At 39.9% G+C, this 20,411-nt stretch overlaps 1 protein-coding gene and 1 long non-coding RNA gene across 6 annotated transcripts in view; one reads left to right on the top strand and one right to left on the bottom strand.

The window, feature by feature from the left end:
- Positions 1-5,780: 5,780 nt before the first annotated feature.
- On the bottom strand, positions 5,781-9,470 carry LOC311254307. 2 transcript variants are annotated; one of them, XR_014622230.1, is made up of 4 exons: positions 9,385-9,470; positions 8,334-8,458; positions 6,558-6,608; positions 5,781-6,469 (listed from the first exon to the last, which is right to left on the bottom strand). It is a non-coding gene; the product is annotated as an uncharacterized lncRNA (long non-coding RNA). The 2 variants fall into 2 exon arrangements; XR_014622231.1 differs by lacking the exon at positions 9,385-9,470 and having other exon boundaries at positions 8,334-9,088.
- A 304-nt stretch (positions 9,471-9,774) lies between these two features.
- slc12a5a (solute carrier family 12 member 5a) overlaps positions 9,775-20,411 on the top strand; it is a 157,503-nt gene continuing 146,866 nt past the window's right edge. For 2 of the 4 annotated variants that reach the window (XM_084348357.1, XM_084348355.1), the window contains exons 1-2: positions 9,775-10,054; positions 10,641-11,057. In XM_084348357.1, coding sequence (XP_084204483.1) covers positions 10,895-11,057 — 163 coding nt within the window. In that variant the 5' untranslated portion in view covers positions 9,775-10,054; positions 10,641-10,894. Of the gene's footprint in view, positions 10,055-10,485; positions 11,058-20,411 lie in introns of those variants that run through there. The other 2 variants (XM_084348358.1, XM_084348356.1) reach the window with 2 other exon arrangements.

Genomic DNA, 20,411 nt, shown 5'->3' with positions numbered 1-20,411 from the left:
CTGAGTTCAGTTCAGAGTCCATTTTGAAATACACAATGAACAACTTTATCTGTTGGTCCCAACACCTGCAGATAAAAAAAAAAAAAAAGTTTGTCAAGCATTTTCGAAATTGAAAATTATGGGTTAATTTTTAAGAAAGTGGAATAAAAAAGTAGGAAAATGACTGCTACTTAGAGACAATAACTGGGTTCATCAGTGATAATACACCAATTGTACCCTGTTATGGTAAATGTACCACATTACTACACTTATATTTAATAAAGATATGTGCTCAAGAGTCTTCTGCTCAATCTTATAGCAGGCAAATCTGTTTCTGTTGTGTTAGCTCATTAATTGTGTGAAAATATGCAGAGGTACAAAGCCCTTGATTCACCACGAAGTCATGGTTTGTATTTTTAGTTTTGTGATTTCCTGTTTCATTTTGTGAGCCTCTCCTTGTGTGTCATGTTTAACTTCCTGTGTATTTAAGCGTTTTCCCTTCCCAGTTCATTTGTTTGTGTCCTTACGTCAGTCCTGGGTCTCCTGCGTTCTCTGTCTGGTTCCTTGTGTTCCCTCTGTGCTCCTGCCTGTGTTCCCACTGCTTCATTGGTCTGCACTTTGTTTCAGTAGCTCGGTCACCTGCTGTATGTCTCGTTTGAGTCTTACAGAACATTATAAATGCAATCCCTCTACTATCTTAAGATGTTTGATTTGAGAGAGACCATATTCCAATTATAAATGTTCTAATTATCCTCATCCTGCTCTTTCGTTTGTTTCTATCTGCAGGATGTCTCATTTTTCTATGACTCACTCTGTATTGAGTGTTTTGTCGGATTGTTATTTGGGGAGATTATGTGCGCTCTCATGCCTCTGGGCGCATGGAGAGCTGTTTTCTCTCCTACTCTGCTCTTTGCTGGACTGATACAGTGCATAACGATTGCAACCGCTTCTCAGTGGTAGATTTTGCAATAGGTTTTATGTTTTTTTCATTCCTTCATGATGTATATATGGTACTGAACTGTGTATATAATGAAATGTAATGCTTGTAAGTAGCAGACAGGCCAGGTGGGGCACATAGCACAACCTGCTCTGTCATTATCTCACTGGTGATAGCCTCCAGGGCAAAGCCTATATGAGACTGAATGTTATATATCAGGGTCATATGCAGGATTTAGGAAATAACTAGGTCCAAAAGTCTGAGCTTACTAGGGGGTTTCAGGGCATGCCAGCATTAAAAAAAAAGATCTCTCTTTCTTTTCCCTTTGTGTCTCCTGTGCTTTTCTCTCTCGGGATCCTTTTCTTTGTCTCTCTGCTTTCTGTTCCCTCTCTCTCATTTCCTCTTGTCTGTCTGCCCTCAACATTAAATTATTTCTGTTCATTTCTCTTTTCTGTCCTCTACTCTTTGTTCTCTCTCACCCTCTGTAATCACTGCCTGTCCCCTTCTGTCTGACTCCTCACTTGTATCTCCTGCGAAAGGATATTAAACATAATTTAGTTAAAATATATACACCTTCTTTGTTTCATCTTTGAGTTTGCATCATTTGGATCTGAAATGTGTCTCAAGCAGTACATAAATGTAAGCAAAATGGCCAACACTATTTGAAGATGTGTGGATACGAGTGACATGATGCTGTCACAAACATGAAGAAATCTTAAAGAAAGTTTATGAATGTTGTCATTAAGTGCAGTTCGGTCAATTAATGCTAACCCCCATTAAAATGACATAATTGACCAAATGCTGAACTATCAAGGTGAACATCATAAACATTATACCTATTAAACATTAGCATGTTAGCAGTGTGAGCATGTTAGCATGTCAGCAGCAAAACCCTGCTAAGTACAGCCGCTAGCATGGCTGTAGGCTTCTTCTACGCAGTATATAATACATATTTGATTAGTATACGAATCAATATCCATTTTATACAGACAGAAAAAGGTCAAATATGAGCAACAACATTTATTTAAAACTGACATATTATGCAAATTTTTCTCAAACTGTCCAGCACTGTACAGTAGCACTGTATTCCCCCTCTGTCTGAGATGCTCTGTTTTAGCTCCTGTCCCTTTAAGGCAGCCCCCTCCTGAATACCCAGTCTCCTCTGATTGGTCAGCTCATGCACGCCTGACCCAACAACGACAGAGCAGCTGTGCGAAATCAATTCTTACCAGCCAAACTAGCTGCCAGGCATGAATTATGAAAATGTGTGACATGGTGACAATGTGTGATGTCACAAAGTCACAGAATTAAAGGGGGGACTACTGACGAGGCATGTTTTACAGTGTTTTCTGTGGGAGAGAGGAGCTTCTGTTGGTGCTGACTTTGACCTTTTTAGCTTGCAACATCTGTAACATGCACACAAACCTATTAAAAAAACACTGAAGGAAAACAAATGAAAGAAGCACAATAAGTCTCCTTTAACTTTTTTCCAGCCATGAAAAGCTTGTCTGTTTCCTTTGAGCATCGCATTATGGGTGAATAGTGTACGCAAATAACACATTGAAAATCAACCACATAGTATGCACACTGACAGGTTTTAGTGTACTAAATCTTGTCCTCTGTCCAGGTTGAACATACTACATACTGAAAACTAACCAAGAATCAGTGTTAGCATGGATTTGATTTCTTGAGTATTGAGGGGCACTGGTGCACACACTATTAAACTGCAAAACATACAAGGAACACAAACTCTCATGCCCTCGCAGTTACATGCAAGTTCGTTTGATAAGTAAACATAAGTTTACTGGAACTGCGAACATCCAGGGTTAACATTCAGTCCAGTTGGCCTTGGACTCTCTCAGACAGGGGTGGGTAGGTGAAGCACAAGCATAATTGGTCAGTAATATCAGTATAAGAAAGACCTGAGAGACAAACAGGTATCAGAGCCATGATGAAGACTTTGTGTGTTGCTGTTGTTGTGTTGAGTCTCACCTCAGTGTGTCAGCCTGCCTCGCTGGCCTGTGAGAAGCTGTTGAAGCCAGTGGACACAAGTCCAGAAGTAAGTCTCCGTCCGATTCTGTAACTAACTTTGTGTTTTTGAAAACTATATTGAACCTACGGAACACATTTGTGTTCTTGTTATTGTCAAACAGTTACAAAATAAAGTTAAATAAACAAAAAATCTCTTCTTTCCTTCCTGATATTTCAGTTGTCTTGGACCTGGCATGCCATAGCAGTATCCTCAGACAGCTGTTTTGCTATAGCATTATTGGATGCAATATTTTTGATAAGTGGTGAGGTGGGCATTACCTCAAAAGACACACCGAACATCTATGATGCCAACATTAAGGTTAAAATGTGAGCAATCTGTTGTTTGTTTGTCCGTTTTTACATGTAATAATGTTTAATTTGTTGGCATATGTTTGTATTTGTCCATCATACATCACCATGTCCTATACAGTTGTTCTCTCAGTTTTTTAATACTGAATAAATCCTTTACAGAAATGGATTATGTGCAGCTGAATCAGTGTCCATCTTCTATGAGAACAACACCGTGTTTGGTGTTGACAAAAATAGTAAGATTTTTGTTTAATATACTGTGTGCGCTGGTGTTTAATTATGTGTCTCTCTGAATTAGCTCTCAACACTGCAGATGACTGTGACGCTCTAGCTCATTTACCTGCATGTTCTCACTCATTCTGTGTGATTACCATCCACAAAACAGGCTCCAACCTCTGCTGCACTCAAGAACATCAGAGGATATAAAAATGTAGAAAAAAATAAAAGAGATTATAAACATTGTGCATGTAGTTCTTAGAGCCCACATGCACTAAATAATTGGTACAACACTGCAAATACTACACGACATATTTTTGTGATATTTTCTTGTTATTTTTTCCGTTATAATTCATGTAACTTGTTAATAATGATATTTACATCTCAAACTTTTTCATACAGATGAAGTATTAATTTGATTATATTATAGTTTTAATGTGCACCATTAAATGTATTAGCACCATTCACATTTTTCTAATGCTTCCAACAGATACCCCAACTGGTAAACCAGATGTGCTGCTGTACAGTGGTTGTCCTGACTGCATCGTGGTAAAGGGGGATGATAGCTTCAACATGATGGTGCTCTTAAGTAAGGAGAAAAAACGGATAATATAATAGAAATGTAAAAATATGTAATGATATTTCCAATAATGGCTGAGGGACTAATTTCCTTTCCCGTACTTTAGCACATCAACAATTAATGACTTTCATTTGGAGTCATGTCTAGAAAACTATAATCAATGATGGGCCATGTTTCCAGATAGAATATGAACAGTTTTGATAATCTGTTACTTCCATTAGACAACACATAACGTTAGCATTCAACCACTTCCTAGCTAACATTACTGTTTGTTTATTGTTTGTTTTTATTACACAATATGATAGGAAAGACGTAAATTAATTCTAAAATATCAACACACACCTTGGATGTAATCAAACAGCAACGTTTGCTATGAAGTGGCTGAATGCTAACTTTAGCTAACAGGTTATCAAATACCTTGTTTCACCTTGAAATATGACCCGATTTCCTCTAGATTTTCACAATACATTATCAGTTGCTGATAAATCAGGAAGCAGGGAAATTACAATCTCGGGTTAGTGCATTAGGACGCTATTAGCACTAAACACAAGTACAGCCGAGACTGATGGCAATAATGTTAGTTTTACAAGTATCTGGTCATAAACCAAAGAATTAAAAAAAATTTAAACTTTGACCTGATGGTTGATTGAAAAGTTAAGGGATCATCAATTAATTAAAATCTGACATCCCTAAAAATAATACATATTATAAAACCAAGTCATTGCTGTACTTCTTTTTTATCTACCCATTTCAAATAATCCTTTGAGGGCTTTTATTGTAAATATATAAACTATAGCATGTGGGATTGCAGTGGCGTAGACTTAACTTGTTGACATTCAGAGACAGAATATCATCACAGGGCTTTCATCTGAAATGTGACACCTCTTTAACAGGTAGGAGAAAGACTCTCACTGCAGCTGAGCTGAAGGAGTTTGAGACACAGACTGGGTGTCTGGGCTGGACCAAAACGATGGTCTTAAACTCGGATCACGGTGAGTCTCGAAAGAAAAATGTTCATGTAGAGTAAGATGTCTTTGCAGTGAATATATGAAAACAAAGTGGTGCTGTACAATGACAGCGGTAGGCGACATATTATTTTATCTTCTTCAGTGACGTAGTTGGTACACGGAGAAATGTTCATGCAATTGTGAAATGTATTATGTGCATTAGAGAATTTTAATATGTGTTTTCATATTGTCAGTACTGTTATTTTTCTAATTTTCTTTTTTGCTCCCTGCAGACTACACAAACTGCCCGTCCATTGATGATGACAATGTTGACTCTTCAAGATTTGCAGAAATACTCTCTCAAAGACTTGCAGTCAATTATAAAGAGCCCCTCAAGTGTCTTGTACAGGATATTATTTACAACCCCTGGCAGTGGATTTCGAGTTTATGGTGAATGTGTCAGGGCATTACTACCACAAATATCCACTCACACCAATCATGTTTTTGTGAAATGGTACAACCCTTCTTAAGATGTAAAGTTTTGAAGGTAATTGATTACTTTGTGGTTCACTGTTTTAAAGTCATAGACTCTTAAACATATCTGTCTTTTCTTTAAAGTACAGCTGAAAACTCTGTCCCAGTTTTGTACTTTCAGCAAAAATGTGCATGTTTCAAACGTGCTCGAAATAAACTTCAAATTACATTAAAGATGATAATGGGTTTGAAATTTGATTTATACCCTAAAAAGGGAGCAACATGCACCCATCCCTCATTACCACAATCTACTACCATTATGTGTAGTTCATGGCACAATTCAAGCAGGATCAAAAAAATATTCTCTCCATTCACTACCATACAAAGTTTTTCCAAAATAGAGAGCCGAAGTCACGCACCTTCCCATTTGAACTGTGTTGTGAATCACACATATGATGTTTGTCAGTTTGAAAGATTTTCAAAGTCACAAAGTCGCAGTTTGTCATAAAACTAATAACATATAAGTCTGTGAAATAATAAAGACTACACACCCACCAGACATATCAGTGATGTTGTCTCGTTGAACGGTCACCAAAACCCGTAACTTAAACATTACAGAGCTGGTCCTATACATTAACTTGCTCACAAAACTGACAAACCACCCTTTAACTGCAGTTGTCAATAAAACCAGATTTATTGTGATTTTCACCTTTTCTGTGCTGAGTTGGCAGCCATGTTGGTGTTGGTGACATTTGTTGAGCGAGACAATGTAGTTCACTGAGCGGTTTAACACAAAAGTAGATGGTATTTTACTTTATTAATTTTTTTATTAATACATTATTTACTTGGAAGATCATATTTTAGATCACAAACATCAGATGTAGTTCATGACATAATTCAAATGGGATAATAAAAAAATGTCACTCTACATTCACAAACATACAGTGGCGGATTTAAGAAATTTGGGGCCCAAAGCAAAGGCAGGCATGGGGCCCTCTGAAATGAGAAGACAACACACAAAACAACAGGTCAATTATACAGATACATACATTTTAACAGAATACACATGTATTATTTGTTTTACCTTTTGTCCCTCTCTTCCTGTCCCTTTTTCAAGTTGTCTCACTCCCTCATTCTGAAAACAAACACACACAAAACACAGTATAAGGCTCTTACCCAGTGGTGAAATGTAAGTATATTTACTCAAGTGCTGACTAGACATATTAGGATTTCATGCAACTTCAATTTTGTCTGCTCCACTGTATCTCAGAGGCAAATACTGCACTTTCTACTCCACATCATTTACGTTGCTGGTTACATAATTCAAACCCTTCCTGCCCAGTGAAAACCATGTACCCTCAAAATGATGATTTAATGCTAATATTTGTGATAAACTGAAAGAGTCTTCCTTTGTGGGGTGACTTCTTAAGCCAAAACTCTTTAAAAAATCGTCTTGGGCCAAATACATCATGACAAGACTTCAGTGAAGTTAGGTTTAAGTTGGATATTCGACATTCGCAAGCCACTCCAACATTTCAAGTGCACCCGTATTGCAGACATTACAGTAAACACACGGAGAAGACGGCTACAGCGTGTACCGACTTCCTGTTTTCAAAATAAAAATGTGGGATATTTAAAGCAGAGATACTGTGTTTAAAGCTATTGAGAAGCTATTGAGCTAAGATGCTAATATTTACATATAGCCTAAAAATTAATAAAAAATATTTAGAGATGTAAAATGTAAAAACAAGAGGTGTATCTCATGCAGCCAGTGTAGGTACATGATCCCAACATGATTTTGAGTCAATTGATCACATGACCTGGAAGCTATTGAGCTAAAATGCTAATATTTGCTAAAAATGCTAATATTTGCTAATAAAAATTAATAAAAAATATTTCGGGATGTAAAACGTAAAAACAAGAGGTGTATCTCATGCAGCCAGTGTAGTTACATGATCCCAACATGATTTTGAGTCAATTGATCACATGACCTGGAAGCTATTGAGCTAAAATGCTAATATTTACATATAGAAATGAATAAAAAATGATGAACAGAAGTAAAATGTAAAAACAAGAGGTGTATCTCATGCAGCCAGTGGAATAACATGATGCAACACTAGTAGGGCTCCAATGATTTTATTATAACATAAACATGTCCCTTGTGTCAATTGGCATAAGGGACATTTCCAGGTTTTGTCCATGGACAGACATGAGCCATGGAACCACTGGTCGCAGTCATCACATTGGATCTGTTTAATTGAAAACAAATTATATATTTCATTATTTTTTTATTTATTATTATTTGACACCTAAACATTATTATATTTTTTTCATGGCTATATAACAATTCAACATGTCTTTAACTGTTTTTCAATTACTCTCCCATTGTACAATGGCAGTTCCTGGTCCTGGTGGCTTGAAGGTGGCACACATAGCAAAGCAATTTTGATCATCAAAGACTAAAAAACAACAACATTTATTTAATTATATATACCTCCTATCTATCTTGTTTTTGATTTGTATGCTTAATTAGCCTTTACCTGAGGCTTCCAGGATGTGAAGAGCCAGATCTCTCCTCTCCTCCATTTCTTTTTTTAGATGTGCTGAAGTTCATGTCAGGGATGGCTGGGAAAGCTTTTATCAGGGCTTTTGCCATCTAAACAAGATTAAATGCAGGTACTTACAACAATAATGGGGGGCATATAATAAACTACATACACTCATGATCGCTATTAAAATTTTTTTTATCTCTAGTCACACTATAATTTGTACATTTGCCGATATTGGTTCACATCAATTCATCTTTCCCAAGAAAAATTCCAACCTCACATATCATGAAAACAAATTGTTTTGGGCTTACCTTTACAACAATGACACCACAGCTGCTTCATCTTGTTGGAGTGAATGGGACATAACGCCCCCCTTCCACTTGACATCCACCCATTCGTCTTTCCATGACATGTGCGCCTCATCATGAAGTACTCCCTGAATAAAGTTTATATTCATCATTCTCTTTAAATTCAGGTCCCTCGTGTCCAGAGATTATCACACACATTTGCAACAACCCAATGAATAACCAATGTTTTCATTAATTACAAATACTCATTCATCATCACCATTTTCAGATCAACCCCCAAGATGGAGATACACTGTTCAATTTTAGGAACCGTTTTCAAATCTAAATGAAATTAAAATTAACTTGTTAAGGATACAGTGCAACATCCATGCAGGATACAATGATTGCATCCTGCATGGATTTCAGCTAGTCACACTAACGGAAACAGGAAGACACAGACAGTTATGTCAACACCTAGCAAAATAGAAAAAGTTTCCTCTCTGTTAGCTCTTACTACAAAACATGTATTCAGGGACATGCATCAATTGATAACATTTTGAACTGACATTGCTGCAGATGTAAAAAATGTACCGTGGGTCATTTTTATAATCTATTTTACAAGTGAAGTCCCAGCAGCTAAGTCATAGCTTTAAGGTCTGAACATTGAATGCAATTGTATAAATCACTGGCTTTACATCTTTGATCAAGATTTTGACCCATATCATTTTAGAAATGTCATATTTTACCTTTTAGAATTATCTATCCCAGCTATTGATCATTAAACAAGCCTTGGCATGTGGCCCATTTAAACACTGTATCCTTAACAAGTTAATTTTAATTTCATTTAGATTTGAATACAGTTCCTAAAATTGAACAGTGTATCTCCATCTTGGGGGTAGTAGTTGTTAATTAACTTCCTTAAGCTACATAGTTTCTGATGTTTTCTCAGCCTCTGTAGCAAATAGAAACGAAATTCAAAGCTTACTTCAAAATGACTCATACGCTTCCGCCTTCAAGGAATACTTATCGATATAGGGGGAAAAAAAATCACCCCTTGGACAGTTTTGATACTCACTAGTTTATCTCTACACGACGGACCCTCCCCAACAGGTGTTGAGGTCATCGTTGTTGTACCTGCCGGGTGTGGGTTGCTAGCCGCTGCCGCTGCTACTGCTGCTGCTGCTGCCAGCCGCTGCCGCTGCTACTGCTGCTGCTAGCCGCTGCTACTGCTGCTGCCACTGCTGCTGCTGCTGCCAGCCACTGCTGCTGCTACTGCTGCTAGCCACTGCTGCTAGCTGCTGCCGCTGCTACTGCTGCTGCTACTGCGGCTGCTACTGCTGCTGCTGCTGCCAGCCGCTGCTACTGCCACTGCTACTGCTGCTGCTACTGCTACTGCTGCTGCTGCCACTGCTACTGCTGCCAGCCGCTGCTACTGCTACTGCTGCTGCTGCCACTGCTACTGCTGCCAGCCGCTGCTACTGCTGCCGCAGCCGCAGTGAAGGCAGTAGTCACTTTCTGTAACTTGGAGATCAGCTTTCTGTTTTCCTCCTTCTTTCTTCTCTTTTCAGCACGGCTGGGGTAGCTTCTTTTCATCTGTCTCTTTTCTTTACTTTTCTCTTCTACCTCTCCTCTTCTTCTCTCGCCACTTCGCGCCGTTTGTTTTCGTTTTGCTGCTGTCTTCCTGGATCCGTTCTGCACATGCGCAGTAAGATGGACTGATGGCAACCGCCTAGTTTTGCCTAATGGTAAGTCCGCCCCTGCAAACATACAAAGTGTTTACGAAATAAGGCTCCATGGGGTCCACCAGAAAGGGTGTGACTTTAATTAAATGAATTTAATTCAATTTAATTGACTTTGATTTCATTTTGATGTAACATCTTTGGGGAACTAGAGCTATGCTAACTTCCAGGTTAGCCTACAAAAATACGCAATCACTGCAGCCCACACTGCAGAGAGAAGTTGCCCACGTTGCCAGCTGTAAGTCCAGTCCTGACAACAACCAGTTGCTGTTTTATCAGAATTTGTCATACAAGTCTTTAATATGTGCCTCTACTCAAATATAAAACAAACTTAAACTGTTATTGTAGCTGTCAGGGGATCAACGGCAGCTAACTGACAGTTGAGCTTTATTCTGAGGTTGCCTAGCAACGCCAACTCGATGGCTGCGTGGCTTTGAAAGCTATCATTAAATAACCAAAATAACGCAACAATAAAAATAGATAGCACGATTTATTTGTCACGTCTTAAATGTGATAGTGTCTCGTGTGATTAATAAAGTGTGTTTCGTTTTTTTTTTTTCTTTAAAACGGCGCCACAAACGCCGAACATTAGGCTCTAGGACCCAGGTGCACGGCAGCCACCAGACACCGGTTGATGAGATGGTCCACTCGGCGTTACACATCTAAATTCCCGACAAAGAGCGGCTGTTCACCCCGGACAGAGTAGTCGGAGGTGAGGTAACCAGACGGTGAGGGCGGACCACAAAAACGAGAGCGAAGCGAGAGCGTTTTTCTCTGTCTTTGTCCGTCCGCGTCACCCCGCACCGTGGCCAGAAGACCCCGTCGCTTGTCTGACCGGCGACAACCATGAGCCAGAGGTTTACCGTCTCCAAGAGCGACGGCGACCGGCGCCCCTCAGACATCCAGGGGGAGGTGAACCAGCTGTTTGAGGGAGACGAGCCCCCGACCAGCGGCGGCGCGGAGGGGGAGGACGCAGCCGGCGCCGAGGAGGTGGTGGTGGTGCTGAAAGGTAGGCTGTCACTCAACCAGGTTCATTCAGTTAGCTATAGGCTATAAGCTAGCAGCGCTGATGCTCGACTCATGTTCGGTGACACCACATTGTCTATGGACAGATGTGTGTGACTTGAATCTTAAACGGCCACACTGGGTCAATAACAGAGGCACTGCAAAGCGCCTGAATGCCCCTCATCTTTCCTGCTATATTTCTGTTGTTACAGGCGCATTGCTTTAAATAATGAAAGTTGCATGCATGCTCACATATATGTTGACAGAAAAAAAATGTTTATTTTGCTTTGTTTTCATGTGGTCTGTTGATTTTGTATGACCCTGACATGTTGCTCCCACTACATTCATTCAATTATTATTTTTTCACTGCACAAGTCAGCAGTGGTCACTCTGAAAGCCATCATTTGCTCTTCATTCCTCAGTCTGATAGACCTTACTTTAAGTGGCCTGAGTTATAGGGGTTGAGTGTACCTTCTTCCATTTGATCAGTCAAGATGTCATCTTCCACACTTGAAATCACAGCATGGGAGCTGGGAAATTACCTGCTTCCCTGTTGTTGAAAAAGGAGATGTCAATGTCAAGTGCGTTTCAACCTTGTGACTTGTGCTGCACTACCAAATCATTTTATTAGGTGATGGCTCCAAAGTTGGTGAATATGTGTCTCTCCTCTGTTGCTCAGTTGTATCCCAGATGGGTGCATATTTAGTTTATAAAACACAGGACAATCCATGTGCCCATCAGGAGGATGAATTTGATTAAGGCTGAATAAAAACATAGTTAGTCAAACCTTCATCTCTACAGTTAACTTATGTCAATTCCCTCCCAGCCCTGTCTTCTGGGAACCAGCGCCATTGTGGTCCAATCCTGTCACCAACTCACCTGATTGAAATAATCAAGGTCCTGTCAGTCATTTTCTGAATTGAATGCGGCAGTGCAGAACAAATGGTGGCAGAAAAATTCCCGTCGGACCGGGAATGGAAGCCTTTACCATTAGCAATGATTAGCATTAGAAAAAGTGCAATCACTCAGGTCCAGTCAAGTGCAAATAAAGATTTATCTGCAAAATGAATCAATACATTTCATACTGTCTTTAAGCTGTGAAGGCTGCTACATTAATGACGTTTCAGATTAATTGACCAGGCTCCCTAGATTCCCATAAATTCCTTTATTGCAGCTCTAGATTAGTGGCGCCTTAGTTTTCTGTGCTCTGCTTTAAGTATCCTTAGTTAGGCATTCAGTTTAACTCTATTCATTGGTCTGAAGCTGTGACCAGCATGACACCACTACCTTCAGTCCGTACGCTTAATGCTATATACTTACCCTTCTCACTGGATATATTAGATGTCAACCCCTTGTCCTAACATCATTCTTGCTGCACCAGTGCTCAATAGTGCTGACAGATTTCCACTATTAAACCAGCCGGTCACGGAGGTGAGGAAGGAAAGCTTTCACTTGCCAATCTAGCACTCCCCTTCGTTGCAACATGTGCCTGCAGAAAGCCACCATCTCCTCCTGTCCAGACGAATTAACATACAAATGCCTCCTCAGCATTTCTCTACTCGAATGCTCCAGCGTGTATCAATCATTCCTCTGGACATAAAAGATGGCTGCGTGGGTCAGTAGGAACAAATCTCTCCATCTCCTTGAGTTCCCCTTAAGACATGGGGAATGCTTTAGTGAAGGACTTCCCCTCATATATGCTATGCTCAGGCTGAGCCGCAGCCTTGTGGAGACTGATGTCTCTGCATCCACTTTGCTGGTTGCCATAGTGACGCAGTACCATGAGTTTTCGCACAAATGGTTTTTGCAGTGAGGTAAAAAACACTTCAGATCAAGCAAGTACCATTATGAAATCAATCTCTCGCTGGGATGGGACGGCGTGACTATTTTCTCCTTCCTGTTCTGTGTGGCTTGAAATCGTTGTAATGGAACAAAATGAAAAACCATAGATGAAAATCTGACTTGAACTGTTCATAGTGTGGGAGGCTAAAATGGAGGTGACTAAGGAATTTCTTATTGCTGCTGTATGAAAGAAGTGCATATTAGGACTGCAGCAAACAGTTTTTCGTTGAATTATTTTGTAAAATGTTGAAAACATGGTGAAAATGTTTAATATCCCAGAAGATGACATATTTAAAGGACCTGACTTGATTACTAACCAACAGTCAACAAAATGCAGATATTCAGGTTATTATGATACAAAACAAAGAGACAGATCTCTTCACACTTAAAAAGCTGAAACCAGAGAATATTTAGCATTTTATCTCGAAAACTGACTCAAATCCATCCTCTATCAGAACAGTATGTAGCAGTATAGATGGCATCAAACATCATTTCATAGGAGTGTGAGTACATATAATTCATACTCAAAGTGGTGTGTAGAATATGACCGTGAATGTGTTTGTGCACAGGTCTGGATCTATAAATGTAATTATGCCATTGTTGGCATTTTCCTGCTGCGCAGTGTCTACCACAGCCCCCTATCAGTCTTGTTCTTATTTTATCTGGTGGACCACAGCAATTTGAAAATTCTTCCCCCTTGGCCCGGACCTGTGATCCTGTTTCTATTGATCCAGAGGGAGGTGTGAGCTCAGTCGGCTCAGCCAGCCAGTGTGGTTGATGATGACTGGCTGCAGCAGCAGGGAAGATCTTCGTCTGGCTGCCAAGTGCCCTCTCTGCCCTTGACCTTGCATGCAGCGTAAAGAGATATATCTTTGTTAGATTGGTTGGGCTCAGTGGAACGGTCCGCAAATGGGCTCGGGATGGGCTGCCTGTTTGTCACCTTGCAGATGGCAAAGCAAGGGAGGCTTTGAAACTTCTTGTCATTTAGAAACCTCACATTTCCAGATATTACTCTTATTATTATTATTACAGGCTGCATTAACAGTTTTTTTTTTACCAGCAGCACGCAAGCTGTGAACACAGTAGTGCATATTCCTTATGTCATTGTTTTCTTGACAGGGACAATGTGCATTGACCAACAGATTGACGTAGGGCTGCACAATTGATCAAAAAGTTATTGAAATTGCAGTATAGCCAAATGCGATATTTTCAGTGGAAATGAAAATTGTCATACAAAAATGATAATTCCCGCTAATTGTCAATCATAATGTCTGTCACAATATATTTTTTGATCATATTGTGCAGCTCTACTTTAAAATCATGTTTACTGTACACCATTATTCAGTTTCCTTCTGATTCTGTTTGGTCTCCATCTACACCTCAGGGAGCTAGCTGGTTCTTTGGCTGCTTAGTGATCCACTATGTATATGCATATTTGTAGTAAAATGAGAAAATGTTGTATAGATAACTCCTCATTTCAGGACACTTCAATAGGACAAAATGAAATAAAGCCGATTTTGACACTTGCTGTTGTCACATGCAGTTAAGAAACGACTAGCATGTCTGTTGTTTGGCGCTGGCCAGGTAGTGTAGAGCGTTTTATCAGAGCTGTTTATGCTAACAAACCCAACAGAGCTGATGAGAATGACTAATGTCAATCAGAGCACAGGTGCAGGCTGTAAAAGCAAAACAATGAGCTGAAAGATAATAAAAAGCTCCGTAAATCAGAGAGGAATCGCAGGTTCAGGTGATCTTTGGGTTGTCACATTAACCATTTTAGTTTGATTCTTTGCTAAAAGATATTAATTAAAGGATCTTTAATATGAGAGTTAATGCTGCTCACATCTTTAGGCTTGCCCTCTGTAACTACAAGTTAAATACAGTTTTCACACCAGTGAGCAGACCTCCATATGTCTGTATGTGGTCTGAGCTATTTTGGCTGAAATTGGTTGGTCTCTGTTCTAATCTATTATTGATGCACTCCTCGCCCTTGACTCTCGTGGTTTCCAGCCAAGCTGTGATTGCACGTGTGAACTTGTGGTTTAGTTTTCTTAATATATCAACAGTAACTGTCGCAGCAGAGGTCTAAAAACACGGGCATTTGATGTTAATAGCCCAGTTTGTCCTTAGTGTTTTGGTTTATGAGCGAGGCCGACTTGGCTGAGGTTTAATCTGTGTCAGGATGTTCTGTTTCCTTTTGGGCAAAGGCAGTCCGGTAGACAATGACCCAGCATGGGAGCAGAGTGACAACAGAAACAACAAGCATAATCGCAACAACAGCACTACCTAATAACCTCACGACAGCAGAAAAATAGAGATTAATTCCTTTCCTCTCCCCGGGTTGTCCATTTCTGAGCGGCAAAATTAATGTGTGTGTTTGTACCACTCAGTATGTGTCAGTAAATGTCTAAAATGTGTTGTAAATCTGTATACAGAACTATTTATGCGCGTGTGTCAAGAAACAAATGGAACTGAAGCATAACACGAATTTGCAATTTCCCATGCACTTCCTTTCACCCTTATTTAAACAGAGTATTACTCTGCGTTCAGCTTGTTTGTGCTGGCCCCTCTCCATCAAATCCAGAGCAGAGCTGAGCAGGCCCCTGCATTATTAAAGGATAAGACTGGCAATATTCTGTATTTCAATATTGTCAACAAAACCAAGCAATGCTTTAGTCCATCTCTCAGGATTTAATGACTTTCCCAGCCTGTCTGTGGCTCTCAGCCCTCGAGCTCATCGGTTCCAACTTTAGATGCAAGTCTTTAAAAACAGGTCACAAATATTGACTTTGATTTTTAAAAAAGCTCAAAGGCTCAGGAGTGTATTTGTATGTATTTTTATTTCCAGATTATTATTATTAATAGTAGTAGTAGTAGTAGTAGTAGTAGTAGTATTCACTCAAGTTTGACTGAAATTCTTATCCTGCAGAGTTTTCCAGCGATTGTGCTCCCATGATAATGGGCTGTTGGCTGACTAGAAGGAGGATTGTTTGTTCAGGCATTTCTGGCCCTGTGCTGCAATGAAGGCCATGTAAATAGTGGACAAACCTCTTTGATATGGAGGTGCAGTCAGATGGTGAACACAGATATTGAGTCACAAAGGCCCATTATGGATCACTTCTATTGTGGGATTAAAACAGTGGGCAGGTTGTTTCAGCCAATTCAGGGAAGAGGGTGGACACCTGATTAGGATTTTTATGGAGTATTTATAAAGTCTCGGAAAGTCTTGTGTAATCACAGCTTTGAAAGGAAAATGGGATTCTCATGTATATTTTAACTGCATGTTGTGTGTTGGCCATCTGTTTCCACAAAAAGAGGATACAGTAGGTTTATGCTGTGAGGTTTGTTTGGAAAACACTTAAAATTTCTTCATCATTGAAATATAAAGGGCCATAAAAAATAAAAAAATTCAATGAAAAAGGGATTCTGAGGTGCCTAAAGCAGGATTACGAACTCTGCAATGCAAAGATCCGCTAAATCTTTCTATACTTGTTTTAGCTCTGGACCAGTTTACCTGTTTTATTGTAGCTTCTTTGGCATTTGTAGTCATGTTTATACAGATGTACCTATAAGGTAGGCCCAGGTTGTTATGATTCTTTGGAGCTCTCTTGGTTGTCTTGTGCTGCTTCGAAAACACATCAAAGTGCTGGACAAAGCCCCTTTTAACTGCCAAATACTTTGCAATCTAATATAAGCCCCCTTTGTGTTTGAAGTGATCATAACTACAAAGTTTGAGTCCCCTTTCCAGGAAGTGTTATGATATTTTGTCTGCCCCCCCCCCCATGTTATTGTGCACACAGAGAAGCAGACATACCTCCAGGGCACAAAAGAGTAAATGGTATATAACTACAGGCTGCAATAAACAAAAAGGAAATCTGTCATAATCGTAGGGTTCACAGTGGTTTTTATGGATGTAAATATACAATATATAAAGATTACTTTACCTTGAGTCAACCAGGAGAGTTTAAGCTGCTCTTTGTGCTCAGCATTGCTTACTTGAGATTCATAATGGCATGCTTTTGTCTAGAATTTTCTCCAAACACATTATCAAAGCTGGGCTGGGAATTGTCAGTTACAGGCCTGATTTTGTATCCTGTGATGCTTGACTGGCTGTAACGTCCCTGCACATCCAAAACAACAAAATGGAAACACAGATCTATGAGGACATAGTGACAATGTGAATTTCTTTTTTATACCTGTGTGTGTGTGTGTGTGTGTGTGTGTGTGTGTGTGTGTGTGTGTGTGAGAGTTTGAGTGCATTGTGTCAGTGGTGGGAGCGTTGTGTATGGAGGCGAATGGTTTGTTTTCCTAGCACCTGGTCCTTCCTTTTATCAAGTGTCTCAGGTGTACTACTGTTGTTGACTCACACCTGTGTCTCAGTTCCATACTGTATACAAATGTATCTGGGTTGTGACTATGTTGAGTGCTCACATTACTCACAGACGTCAATATGAATACTGAATAAGCTTAGTTTTGATGGACACTACATAATAAAAATGAAGTAGCTGCTCAGCCTGGAAAATAATAGAAGTATTTGAGTCAGGCAGCTTGAGAAACATCTTGAAAATCTGATAATTAAAGGTGCAATATTTAATCATTAGCCACCTGTCGAATTCACACCAAAGAAACAGGGGGCAGCACGTCACCACACATCAAGCTCAGTTAACAGTGCAGCTATCCACTGTATTAGTTGACTCTGCCTGGAGTGGGAGCTCGGAGCATCGGGGAAGTTCTGGCTATGTTTATGATTTGACTACGCCTCTTCAGGTACAAAATGGCTCAGTGTTAGCTGGTTAGCATGCTAACTTCAGTTGATATCTCTGCAACACAATACATAGACGTCTTTGACATAACATCAAAACTGTTATTTCTTCACATTCTGTTGATGAGTTTTGTACATTTTTTAAGGTTTTAAACTACAATTCTTACACGTTGCACCTTTTCAAAGCACTAAATCATTAAATCACAAGGAAAACATTTTAAGCTTTATGTTAATTTCCCTATTATGAAACTGGTAGTACTTTTAAAAGTCACAGCTTGATTAACATCTGTTAGTACTTTTCCTGTGGACCTAGAAAACATCATAACCTTATTCTCACCTTTCCGTCCTCTTGCTCGTCTGTCCTCCTCCTGCTGTAATGCCATTAAACGGCTGAATTTTTCTCCCTCGGAGGAGCCATTGATTTCTAATCTAGCTAGCTGTTAAATGCCATAGCTTCACCACCATCATTCACCCTGTTATTCTTTTTCTGTCAGAGGGGGGACCGTCATTACAGTGTAGATCAATACAAATCATACACCATTACCTATGTATGTCTGGGCTCTATTTAATTTTCCAAAGAGCTGTTTAAGTTGAATGAAATAATAAGAGGCTTGTCCAGTGGTGGGCGGTGTAAAGTTTAATAGGGAGCTGTGGTGACATTGATCAGACAGCAGAGGGCAGACAATTTATTGTTTTTACTGAGACACACAAGTCTGATGCTGTATGTGTGGTTGCTGAGTGCTCGAGGTGTCTCTCTTTGACAAAAAAATATGATGCGTTCATCTACAACAGATATGGTTTGAACCGTTTTTCTTGCATATGTACAAAGTAAATATGAATTGGAAGGCTGAATGTGAGAAGTTAATTGCTCTGCAGTGACCCAGACAAGTGTGTTTCTCTGCTGAGACAACAGGGGGCAGTTGTGCACTAATCAAGACTCCCAGCATCTTCGCATATTTCCTTCAGTCAGAATCCTGTGGTAGAAAAACCTGAGGTAAGAGAGGGATCAGGAACCCAGTGAATTACACAATTGTCTGTATTGTGTGTGTGTGTGTGTGTGTGTGTGTGTGTGACAGAAGGTGTGTGTAAAGCATATGGCAAGTGAAGAAATAGTGTGTGTACGCTTTGTGTATATGTGTGTGTGTGTGTGAGAGAGAGAGAGGATGGGAGAAAGAGAAAGTAAGAGAGAAAAAAAGGTAACAGCACAAGAGGGGGAGTAAACCTACTTTAGCCCAGAAATCCTCGTGCCGTTATGTAACCGTGTCTGAAAATGGGGGGAGGTGTGTGTGTGTGTGTGTGTGTGTGTGTGTGTGTGTGTGGCGGGGGGTTGGGACCAATTGATGGAAAGTGACAAAATCCTCCTCACATGCAGGCAGGCTGCAGGGCAGACCTCAGTGACACTAACGCGGGATGAAGGGGGGGAGAGAGGAGGAGAAGAAACATCATGGGGGAGAGGTAGAACATTTCTACTCTACCACGCAACTCAGACGATGACACATCCATCACAGGTTCACAGATCCAGCTCCTTCTGCGGCACGAGGGATGTTCTGCAGCCTTTGCACTCGAGATTTCTATCGTGTCTGTGTTCTTGCATTAGTCACTACCATTAATATCCCACACCGATTCAGCGTGTCAGGCCGGTTAAGAACATCCTGTAAGAAACCGCCATGCGTGTCTTTTTAAAGATCGTGTACAGATGTTCGAAGGAAAAAAGTGCATTTTGTGTGTATCTTTTATATTTCCTGAAAAGTGGTGTTCTGTGGATGTTTCCTGGCATTGTTTAGAGAGTAACAAAGACATGCATATTGCTTTTTTCCCTGATATCTACTAGAGCTAAACAATTAGTTGACAATGACATCATTATTTAAGCACAAACTTCAAAAAGTATCTCACTTAAAGTCACATAAATATGAATATTCCTATGATATCTATGATGGTAAACTGAATATATTTTAGTTTGAGACCGCTGGACAAAACAAGCAATTACGGATGCAATATGGAGTTTCTCCAGCTGATACAAAAACCTAAGGATGGACAATATATCCGATATATATCGTTATCATGATAAAATACCTCTTTATAGTCTTAGATTTTGTGATAGGCTTCTTTTCCAGTTGTTTTCTATAGGCTGTAAGCATTTTGCTTGCTGCTTACGCACCCTGGGTGCCTCATGTTTTTAGACGCCCGGAGCACCTCACAAAAACGTGAGGTGCTCCGGGCGGGAGGAGCTCTCTGAACGCCTCAAGCTAAAAAAAAAAAAAAAACTTAGAGCAGAAAAGCAGCTCATGTCACTGTCAAACTGTCCTCCTAAAATACGTATTATAATAAGCCTTAAACTGACCATCATTGAGGCGAAGCCTGTGGACCAGCTGGTGGTACCTCCTGTGATTTCTCCTCAGATCTCTGTTTGCCTGTGTCAAGGGAACAGCCTCTCCCCCTCAAACGGAGCCAGAGCTCTTTTATGCAGATGTAGTTTATTCATGAGGTGGCAAACTATCTACTTACTACGGGGTTAACTACTGTACGACTAGCCAGCCAAAATAAAAGGTAAAGGGAATAAACTGCGCTGCTTTTTTTCCTTTTTTCTTTGTAGGCTTAAACAACAAAAGGCAGTGTGCGCCTGTCTGACTGGGCCATAAGTGATATTACCATTAAAGAGAGAAGGAAACAGTGTTCCTCTGTATAACCTTTGGGGCTAAACAAACAAGTAATAAATGGGATCATTATGAATCAAATGATTTGAATGAAATAATG

The sequence above is a fragment of the Pagrus pagrus genome (genome assembly GCF_965226575.1).
Source record: "Pagrus pagrus genome assembly, chromosome: 3".
Classification (NCBI taxonomy): domain Eukaryota; kingdom Metazoa; phylum Chordata; class Actinopteri; order Spariformes; family Sparidae; genus Pagrus; species Pagrus pagrus.
Note: the sequence above shows the minus strand (reverse complement) of the source record. Positions and strands in the feature narration are given on the sequence as shown.